An 11512-nucleotide genomic window follows, 5' to 3' on the forward strand; every position below is an offset into this window, starting at 1 on the left:
CTGCAGGTCTTTTGCTATTACCCTTGGGTTCTTTTTCACCTCATTCAGCATTGCATATTGTGCTCTTAGTGTGATCTTTACAGGGTGCCCACTCCTAGAGAGAATAGCAACAGTACTGAATTTCCTCCATTTGTAGACAATTACTGTGGACTGATGAACACTCAGGTCTTTAGAAATGCTTTTGTAGCCTTTTCTGGCTTCATGCATCTCTACAATTCTTCTTCTAAGGTTCTCTGAAAATTGTTTTGATCAAGACATAGTGCACATAAACAGATCTTTTTTGAGAAGAGCAGGCTCTGTCAGTAACCTGACTTCGTGTGTCTTTTTTTTAATATATAGGGCAGGGCACCTCTACAACCCATACTTCCAATCTCATCTCATTGATTGGAACACCTGACTCCAAGTAGCTTTTGTGGAAGGCATTACCCCAGAGGTTCACATACTTTTTTGAAACTAGACTGTGAATGTTTAAATGTACTCAGTAATGACGAGAGAAGTACAATTGTTCGTGTGTTATTAGTTTAGGCAGATTGTGTTTATCTATTATGATTTAGATGAAGATCAGATCATATTTTGTGAGTAATTAATGAAGAAAACCAGGTAATTGCAAAGGGTTCACAAACTTTTGCTTGCAACTGTATATTACTCTCACTTAACCCCCATTTAAACCAGCAATTATTCTTGCTACTCTTTATCCCTGATGTAGCAAGAAATACACTGGATTTTCTTAAAATTTAAGGGGGTGAGATAAATTCTTCTCATTATATAAAATTCTTTGGTTGCATACCCAAACCAAATGAACAAAGAATAACAGTCCCAAGTTGCAAGGATATAATTCTGACTCTATGGCAAAATCACAAATTCATTAATATTTTCATTCCAATGTCAACAGCCATATTGGAAAATACCTCCTCAAACTTGTCAAATCACATGCTAACATGGTATGGAACAAGCACAGTGGTGGACAGGAAAACTCGTCAATAGATAGCCAAAATTGCCCAACATATCACCAGCTCCGGCCTACCTGTCATCAAGGACACACATATAGAAAGTTGCTGGAAATGAGCCAGTATCACCATGAAGTATCTCACCACCCCGCTCATGGGTTGTTTATTCAAAACCCATCAGGGAGGAGGCTATGTAGCATCCACACCAGAACCACCAGACTCTAAAAGTTACTTTCCAAAAGCAGTACGGCTAATCAACACCTGCACCTACTAATCTGCTCCTCCACACCCACCACCACTTTATCATCTCCTGTCTGTCACCTTATGTAGACACTCCTCTGCCTGGCATCACTTTATGGACATACAATCAATGTACATAAGCTATCTCAGGTATTTATATTTATTGTGTTGTTTTATTATTGTCTTCTTTATCTTATTTTGTTTATTATTGTGTTCATTATCTTATTTTGTCATCAGATCCAGAGTCAGAATTATTTCGTTCATCTTTACACTTGTGCACTGGAAATGACAGTAAACAATCTTGAATCTTAACTGACAGTGGGAATCACAGTATGCTAAGTATTTTCAGTATATGCAAAACCTGTGAAGTGTTTTGGAAATTCATTTAAGGAGTCAGTGAACTATCATTATGAAGTTCATATCTCCAAAGCCTTTTCATTTCCTGTGTGCTATGATTTTTCAGTGGATCTGAGACTTCTAACAATGATCCTATTTACAGTTTTCAGCAGCAATTATTTGTCTGATTTATTTACTAAAGACATTAAACTCAAAGGAACATCAGTATATTAAATACCCAATCAGTAGCCACATACAAGGTAAAAATATGTTAAATTTGTTAATATAATTTAGTGACAGTCACTACCAATATGTGGTCACGTGGAAAATAAAAGTTAGGCATTCTACTTATATAGCAAACAAAAGGTATCACTTGATTCCAATTGTTCTACTGAACATAGAAGAAATGGTGCAGATATGTGAATGTTGACCTTTGTGCATTTGCCTGTAAAAAATGTTAAGTACAGGAATATTTTTGAATTATTAATACTGGATAGTGACACTGATGACATGACAGCAATGAGATTATCCCATTATTTTATACATGCTCCAATCTCTGTTTTCTAAAGGTGACACTGGGTGCAGATAGCCACCTTTTAACTGTAGCACTGTGGTGACCCAATTACTAGCACACTCGAACCGGCTGACAATTAGCCAGAGTGCAGGCACAAAGGAAGAAAGCCTGAGGGGGTTTCAGTACGTGCCTCTCGAGGTATCTGGTGGGGGAGACAGGCTTTAAAGCAAGACTGTGAAGTTGAAATAAACTTATTCTTTGACTGCAGTTTACCGACTCCGTGTCATTATTTTAGCGCTGCGTGTAGCACACCGCTACAATTGGTGACCCCGACAGTCCAAACGTTTTTGGACCGGAGATGACCGACGCCGCATCTGTTAATGCGGTTTCCTTGAAGCTGCCAAGCTTCTGGACGCTACAACCTCACCTATGGTTTCAGCAAGCAGAAGCCCAATTCCACGTTTGGCAGATAACCTCAGAGGACACCCGTTACTACTACGTGGTGAGCTCCCTCGACCAGGACACAGCGGCCCAGGTCGCGGAGTTCGTACAGTCTCCCCTGGCAGACGGCAAGTACACAGAATTCAAAGCCCTGCTCATAGGGACTTTCGGGCTCTCCCGCCACGAGCGAGCTGCCCGTTTACTGCACCTGGATGGCTTGGGAGACAGGCCTCCATCAGCTTTAATGAATGAGATGTTGTCTCTGGCCGACGGACACACACCCTGCCTCATGTTTGAGCAGGCATTCCTGGAGCAGCTGCCCGAGGACATACGCCTGCTGCTGTCTGACGCGGATTTCAGCGACCCCCGGAAGGTGGCAGCCCGGGCGGACTTGCTGTGGAACGCCAAGAAGGTGAGTGGGGCGTCCATCACACAGATCACCCGGCCACACTCCCAGCAGCAAACCAGTCCAGCCCGGCCGCAGAGCCCGCTAAACCCAGAGGCCAGGGTGTGCAGCCCAACGAGCAATGGTGTTTCTACCACCAGCAGTGGGGCGCAGAAGCCCGCCGTTGTCGCCCGCCCTGCCAGTTCCCGGGAAACGCCAGGGCCAGCCGTCGCTGATGGCTACGACGGCTGGCCATCGGGATAGCCTCCTGTATGTGTGGGACAGCAGGTCGGGACGCCGGTTTTTGGTCGACACCAGTGCCAAGATCAGCGTCTTACTTCCGACGAGTTACGACACCCGCAGCAGGGCGCCGGGTGGTGGGGGAGACAGGCTTTAAAGCAAGACTGTGAAGTTGAAATAAACTTATTCGTTGACTGCAGTTTACCGACTCCGTGTCATTATTTTAGCGCTGCGTGTAGCACACTGCTACAGCATGTTCTATTTCAGTAATATCAGGGACAGGAAGTGATGTTGTTGTGTCTTTGCAAGGATACTGAAAATACAGCATCCATTCCAGAACGTTTGTGGCTGAGTACTTTGAAGCACAAAATATTGCAATAAAAAGGTTCAAACATTACTACCTTGGTGGCAGAAATTCTACTGAAAGTACAATACCCCTTTTATCAGTCCAGAAGTTAGAAAATAAACAGCTGCTTTTATTTTGCTTTAAGGTCGTATCAGGGGAACAAAAGCAAGAAGACATGTGGAACGGATCTGCTTAGCAAATATTTAAATTTGCATACAACACAGCATGGAGACAATATTTTATACATCATTTAATTTCTTCTTAATAAACAAAATACCTTCAGCTAGAGTTATGGCCTCCATAACCTTAACAGGAAGGGAAGATCCAAAACTTCTTATTTCATAGTTGAGCGTCTCAGCAACTGTTTGAAACTGTGCTCCTCTGGTTGGTGTTGAACTAAGATGACAAAAAAAACCAACAAAATTTATAATTGTGACTAAATTTAAATCATAAAGCTAGCCTGGAGACGCATAGGTGGACAAATAATTCAAACTCTACAGGAACTTAACTTACAGGATTTAAAGAAAATGAAAACAATATTACAAGAGCCTGTTTTGCTCACTGATTTATGTAAAATGGAACATTGTAGAAAATATAACTGTAGACCCCAGGAAACAATTTGACATAGACACAGAGCAACACATCACAACAACAGGCCCTTTGATCCATGGTGTCTGCACTGACCATGTTGCCAATTCAAACGAATGCCATGTGCCTGCATGTGATCCATACTGTGGCATGCAAAAGTCTGGGCACTGGTTCAAAATTTCTGTTACTGTGAATAACTAACCGAGTAAAAGATGACCTGATTTCCAAAAGGCATAAAGTTAAAGAGAACACATTTCTTTAATATTTTAAGCAAGATTACTTTTTTATTTCCATCTTTTACAGTTTCCAAAATAACAAAAAAGGAAAAGGGCCAAAAGCAAAATTTTGGGCACCCTGCATGGTCAGTACTTAGTAACACCCCCTTTGACAAGTATCACAGCTTGTAAATACTTTCTGTAGCCAGCTAAGAGCCTTTCAATTCTTGTTTGGGGGATTTTCACCCATTCTTCCTTGCAAAAGGCTTCTAGTTCTGTGAGATTGGGCTGTCTTGCATGCACTGCTCTTTTGAGGTCTATCCACAGATTTTTGATGAAGTTTAGGTCGGGGGACTGTGAGGGCCATGGCAAAACCTTTAGCTTGCCTCTCTTGACGTAGTCCATTGTGGATTTTGAGGTGTGTTTAGGATCATTATCCTGCTGTAGAAGCCATCCTTTTTCATCTTCAGCTTTTTTATAGACGGTGTGATGTTTGCTTCCAGAATTTGCTGGTATTTAATTGAATTCATTCTTCCCTCTACCAGTGAAATGTTCCCTGTGCCACTGGCGGCAACACAGGCTCAAAGAATGATCCATCCATCCACATGCTTAACAGTTGGAGAGGTGTTCTTTTCATGAAATCCTGCACCCTTTTTTCTCCAAATGTACCTTTGCTCACTGTGGTTAAAAAGTTCTATTTTATCTTCATCAGTCCACAGGACTTGTTTCCAAAATGGATCAGGCTTGTTTAGATGTTCCTTTGCAAACTTCTGACGCTGAATTTTGTGGTGAGGACGCAGGAAAGGCTTTCTTCTGATGATTCTTCCATGAAGGTCATATTTGTGCAGATGTCGCTGCACAGTAGAACAGTGCACCACCACTCCAGAGTCTGCTAAATCTTCCTGAAGGTCTTTTACAGTCAAACGGGAGTTTTGATTGATTTGCCTTCCTAGCAATCCTACGAGCAGTTCTCTCGGAAAGTTTCCTTGGTCTTCCAGACCTCAACTTGACCTCCACCGTTCTTGTTAACTGCCATTTCTTAATTACATTACGAACTGAGGAAACAGCTACCTGAAAACGCTTTGCTATCTTATAGTCTTCTCCTGCTTTGCGGGCATCATTAATTTTAATCTTCAGAGTGCGAGGCAGCTGCTTAGAGGAGCCCATGGCTGCTGATTGTTGGGACAAGGACTGACGAGTCAGGGTATTTATAAAGCTTTGAAATTTGCATCACCTGGGCTTTCCTAACGATGACTGTGAACCATAGCCCTAAAAAGCTAATTATGGTCCGAGACCTTGGTGAAAGTTATCTGAGAGGGCAAATCTCTCGGGGTGCCCAAACTTTTGCATGGCGCTCCTTTCCTTTTTTTCACTCTAAAATTGTATAAAACAAAAATAATACACTAATCTTGTTTAAAATGTTGAAAAGAATGTTTCATCTATAACTTTATGACTTTTGGAGATCAGTTCATCTTCTACTCACTTAACTATTCACAGTAACAGTAATTTTGACCAGGGGTGCCCAAACTTTTGCATGCCACTCATGTTTTTTGTGCTCGTCTAAATGTCACTAATGTATGTTTCCACCACTTGCCTGGGCAGCATTCTCCAGCCATCTGTGATGTCAGTGCAACAATGTAAAAAAAACACTAGCCTTGTATATCTCCTTTATACTTTCCCTCTCTCATCTTAAAGCCATGCTCTCCAGTATTTGACATTTCCATCCCAGGAAACAGACTCTTCACATTTATCCCATTTATGAATCTCATAATTTGACATACTTCTGTTAGGTTTGCCCCTCAGCCTCTTGACACACCAGACAAAATATTCCAAGTTTGTCCAACCTCTTCTTAGAGCAAATACTCTCCAATTCAGGCAAAATCCCTGTGAACTTCTTTCAGCAACTATCCCAAAGCCTCCAATCTTTCCCTCATGCAGCAACAAGAATTGCCCATAATACTGCAGAATGTGATCTGACAAAAGCTGTAACATACCTTCCCCAGATTTACACTCAGCACTTGACTGATGACACTATTTACTTGTGCTGCCACTTTCAGGAAGCCGTGGTCTAGCACACCAAGAACCTTTGGTGCATGAACAGTAGTTTAAATTGGCATCATGGTCAGCACAACCATCAGCAGCTGAAGGCCCTGCTTCTGTGCTATACTTTTACTATATAGACAGCATAGATTAGAATAGCAAATAAACAAACCGAGAGAGGATTTAATCTGCTTTCACAACATTATCTTTTGTAAATTATATTCCAAGAATGAAGACAAAAAAAAACTATGCTGAACCATGCTGGTCTAGCTTCAACTAAGGGTTGAGAAAAGATTTAAGAAAATGGTTCTTAGGCTGAAGGACTACAGTTATAAGTTACTTTAGAGATGGTGTGTGAATCGGGACAGGCTATTTTTCTGGCAAAGGTGTACTTGGTAAGTGGGAGGCCTTCAAAAGTGAAATTTTCAGAGTACAAAGCGTATGTGTTTTCAGAATAAAAGGTAAAGGTTTAGGGAGGTAGGAACAAATGAAGTATTTGAGGATGAGAGAAATGCAAGAGAAGACTTAAGAAAGAAATTAGGAGGGCTAACAGAAGCCATGAAGTTGCTCTAGCAGACAGGGTGAAGGAGACTCCTCAGGGTTTCTACAGATATGTTAAGAGCAAAGGGAGGATTATATGGGTCAAAAATGGTCCTTTGGAAGAACAGAATGGTAATCTATGAGTTGAGCCAAATGAGATGGGGAAGATTTTAAATGGATTTTTGCATCTGTATTTACTCGGGGGACGGGAACAGAGTCTACAGAAGTGAGGCAAAGCAGTAGCGAGGTTATGGACACTACCACAGATTACAGAGGAGGTGGTGTTTGCTACGTTGAGGCAAATTAGAGTGGACAAATCCCTAGGACCTTGGACATCGTGGAAGTACAGAAATTGCAGGGGCCCTTGCAGACATATTTAAATCATCCCTAACAACAGGTAAGGTACCGGAGGATTGGAAGATAGCTAATGTTCCACCGTTTAAGAAAGGCTCCTAGAATAAACTAGGAAATTATAGGCCATCAGTAGTGGGAAAGTTATTGTAAGGTATTCTAAGAGACCAGATATATGAGTATTTGGATAGATAGGGACTGATTAAGGATAGTCAGCATGGTTTTGTGCATGGTAGGTCATGACTAACCAATCTTGTAGAGTTTTTCAAGGATGTTACCATGGAAATTGATGAAGGCAATGCAGTGAATGTTGCCTATATGGACTTTAGTAAGGCATTTGACAAGATCCCGCATGATCAAGAAGGTTCAGTTGCTCAGTATGAGGCAGTAAACTGGATTAGACATCGGCTTTGTGGGAGAAGCCAGAGAGTGGTAGTAAATGTTGCCTCTGACTGGAGGCCTGAGACTAGTGAGGTGCCACAGGGATCAGTGTTGGGTCTGTTGTTGTCTGTTATCTATGTCAACGATCTGTATGATAATGTGGTAAACTCAATCAGCAACTTTGTGGATGACACCAAAATTGGGTGTGTAGTGGACAGCAAGGAAGTCTATCAAAGCTAGCAGTGGGATCTGAACCAGCTGGAAAAATGGCAGATGGAATTTAATGCAAACAACTGTGAGATGTTGCACTTTGGGAGGACCAGCCAGGGTGGGTCTGACACAATGAGCGGCAGAACCAACGGATCTGGGCACCCAGGTACATAATTCGTTGTAAGTGCCATCACAAGTAGATAAGGTCGTGAAGAGAGCTTTTGGCACATCGACTTTCATAAATCAAAGTATTGAGTTGGGATGTTAAGTTGAAATTGTACAAATGTTGGTGAGGTCTAATTTGGAGAACTGTGTGCAGTTTTGGTCACCTACCTACAGGAAAGATGTAAATACGATTGAAAGAGTACAGAGAAAATTTGCAAGGATGTTACCAGGACTGAAGACCCTGACTTATAAAGATAATGGAATAAGTTAGAACTTTACTCTCTAAAATGTAGAAGATTGAGGGGAGATTTGATAGAGAGGTATGGTTAGGGTAAATGCAAGCAGGCTTTTTTCCTTTGAGGTTGGGTGAGATGACAGCTGGAGGTCATGGGTTAGTGGTGAAAGGTGAAATGTTTAAGGGGAACATGAGGGGGTACTTCTTCACTCAGAGAGTGGTGAGAGCGTGGAGTGAACTGCCAGTGCAAGTGGTAAACACGATTTCGATTTCAAAATTTAAGAGGAGTTTGGATAGGTACATGGATGGGAGGGGTATGATCCAGGTGCAGGTCGATGGGGCTAGACAAATTAAATGGTTAAGGATGGACGAGATCGGCCAAAGGGCCTGTTTCTATACTGTAGTTTTCTCTGATTCTATATAAAATAGTGGACAGATTGGACAGCAAGGGGCTGTTCTCTTTGGTGGAGAGATTGAAGACTCATGACACAAAAATGAAGGGGAAATCATCAATTAGATTAAAGCTAAATATGGTTGGAATCTGAAATGTGTTGACTTCAGATGAACCAGAAGCAGGTTCCACTGTGGCCTTCAAGAGATGACTAGATACATACATGGTGAAGAAAAATATGTAAAGGGGTGGAGCGTGGAACAGAAGTTACTCCAGTGGAGAGCTTGTGTAGGTACAACGGGCTGACTAGCCTCCTTTAGCACTGAGACTCTTCCAAAATTTCCTCTATTTTTGTACCAGTAGATAGGATAGTGGTAAAAATAAGGAATTATCGGGTCAGCAAAGTGTATCATCAGCAACACAGTGACAATACACTTTGAAACTGCGGGTAGCTATCTGACCCAAATCCAACAGGACCTACAAGGCCCATCAAGTTCAGTATTTGAGAGCAAAATCAATAAGATTAGCAGGTAGTGCATGTCTGTTCAAGACACAGGAAGTGTGAAAGAGTGGGATGTATAGCTCATGACGGGGAAATAGTGAGAGTTCTTGGAGTGTAGTGAGGTATGGACTGTCTGCAATCAGGACATGTCCTGGCCAGACCCCACTTTGCATTTCAGCAGATCTCCATTTACAAAATCATATGGCAACGTCACCATGGGTTGACACACAAATGGTGATGTTTAACTTTTTTTCCTATCCATTCATAAATGAATGAATGAAATTTTCTTTGTTTCAATCAGTACAAACATAACAAAAAGCATAATTTTCAACAATGATTTCATAAGACAAAATTAAATACTAAAAATCTTTAAAACAGACCAAAAGGGTGTAGGCTGAAGCTACAGCTTATTACGCCTACCCCTCTTACTTATACAAAAACATATTTGATGTCAATCATCACATCAAAACAAAAAAAATTCATAACTTCAAGTAACCATTTTAGTTATTCAATTTTCCTCTGTGGCATCTGGGAACTGATGACAAAAACATCACTTATTGTACGTCCCTGATTGCCCTTTTTCAGAAGAATCCATCAGTGGTATATTTGGAGTCATACATCAGAGAACAGGAAATGAACAGATTTTTCTTCTCTAAAGAGAACCAAGTAGAGTTTTTGAGACTGTAATTAGGAGAGCAGAAGCAGTCTATCTGTACTTTCCCCAAAGGCACTTGATGTACTACATACAAAGCTGGGGAAAAAGGGGCCTTACAGGTTTCAGTGTATCACATCAACATAGACTGAAGCTTGTCTAAATGCAGGGAACTGCAGACTTTGATGTTTTTACATGAGCATGTTTAGTGTGGTGTCACTATAAACTATTCATAAATGATTACGAAAGAAACAGATCTTTCTAAAACATCAGAACCGCAGAACACAGCTGCCAGCCCTGCTTCTCTTGCAGCCACATCTCACTGCAACATATAATTCCAGGGGCTAATCCATACTTCCTCTGCCTTCCCTACAACATCCCTTGCATCGAAATAGATACATCTCGAAATATTAGCCCACCATGATCCTGATGAAAGATCTCGGGATGAAACGTTTACGGTTCATTTTCTTCCATATATGCTGCCTGACCTGATTAATTGCTACAGCATTTTAAGTGTGTTCGTGAATCGATAGATACCGACAGTTTCCCCTGGCTGGATAGTTTGAGCATTTATGATCGGCCTATGAAAAGTGAATGCCACCGAGGACTATTATTATGTTACTGTGCTAACAAGAGGCCTGATTCGCACCTTAACTAATCTAAACCAAGGCACAAGTTCTTAGAACAACCAGCTGCAGCCAGGGACAGCCACAGAGCCTAGCTGCCGCTCGCACTCACCGGTTACACAGACTGGACCGCCAGGCCGGCGATAAAACCCCTGCTCCTCCAGCAGGCACACTTCGCCGGCCGCTGCGAAGCAGCGGAGACCCGTGGCAGCTCGCCTGAGGCCTCTTGGCACTTGTAGGTGTCCGTGGTGAAAACATAGCGAGATCAGCGGGTAGCCGCGCACACGCTGTCCCTACTGCCGGGGCCGGAGCTTGGCCTCCAGTTGCTGACAGCACCGATCACAATCCCACAGACCCGGTTTCCCTCGCCGCCTCTCAAATTCCCGCACACACCGCGGCTGCGCCAACGACCCGCTTTGTCCTATTGGTCACAGCACTGCGCAGTAAAAGCCTTGTCGAGTGGTCGAATTTAGGCAGTGCAAATGTAAAAACACTCTTGATTGGTCATCGGAAATTAAATATGAACTACGAACTGGAATACTGCCAATCATAAACAGGCGAGACTCCCAAAACCTGATCCATGCGGTACCCGAATGAGCAGAGCCGGATCCAGTGTTCAGCAATTCTATATGCGATATTACCCTATTCCACGTGTTGTTTTCACTGCCCTATGCAGAACCTTATGTAGTCTTTCGAAAAATCTTCTCGTTCTCATCCACTTTAATAGATAGGTTAATGATCACAAAAGGATTAGTAGGAAATTCCAAGTCGCTTTCATAAATGCTTTTTTTTAAAAAAAATTATATTCTCAACCACCTCGCTCAAATTAGTAATGCTGGTCGTTTCAGTCTCTGCTTCTGAACCAAGAGATTTCTCAGCTTGCCGAGGGCTAGATTTGCAGCGATTCAGAACCCTACTGGATTTAGTCCAGAAAGGAAAGGTGGGTGGGTGGGTAGGTAGGGGAGAAGAGAAAGCTATGCTCAAGTTTTCCCGTTCTCTATTTTGGATCCCCTTCTCTTTTCACCCGCCTCTGCCTCCCTTCCTTCTTACCTCCCCCCACCCCCACAGTCCACTCTCCTATCCGATTCCTCCTTCTGGAATCCTTCCTCTTTTCCACCTATCACCTCCTAGCTTTCCTACTTTATTCGCCTTGCCCCACCACCTTAT

The 11512-nt window shown here is 42.3% G+C and overlaps 1 protein-coding gene across 1 annotated transcript in view; it reads right to left on the reverse strand.

Annotated features, from left to right (window-relative positions):
* The window catches only part of nup133 (nucleoporin 133), a 39810-nt gene extending 29070 nt beyond the window's left edge, over window positions 1-10740 (reverse strand). Inside the window, exons 1-2 of the mRNA XM_073051166.1 lie at window positions 10458-10740; window positions 3727-3845 (exon numbers count right to left, since the gene is read on the reverse strand). Coding sequence (XP_072907267.1) covers window positions 3727-3845; window positions 10458-10603 — 265 coding nt within the window. The 5' untranslated portion in view covers window positions 10604-10740. The remainder of the gene's footprint in view (window positions 1-3726; window positions 3846-10457) is intronic.
* Between the last annotated feature and the right edge of the window lie 772 nt (window positions 10741-11512).

This window comes from Hemitrygon akajei, chromosome 7 (genome assembly GCF_048418815.1).
Source record: "Hemitrygon akajei chromosome 7, sHemAka1.3, whole genome shotgun sequence".
Lineage (NCBI taxonomy): Eukaryota > Metazoa > Chordata > Chondrichthyes > Myliobatiformes > Dasyatidae > Hemitrygon > Hemitrygon akajei.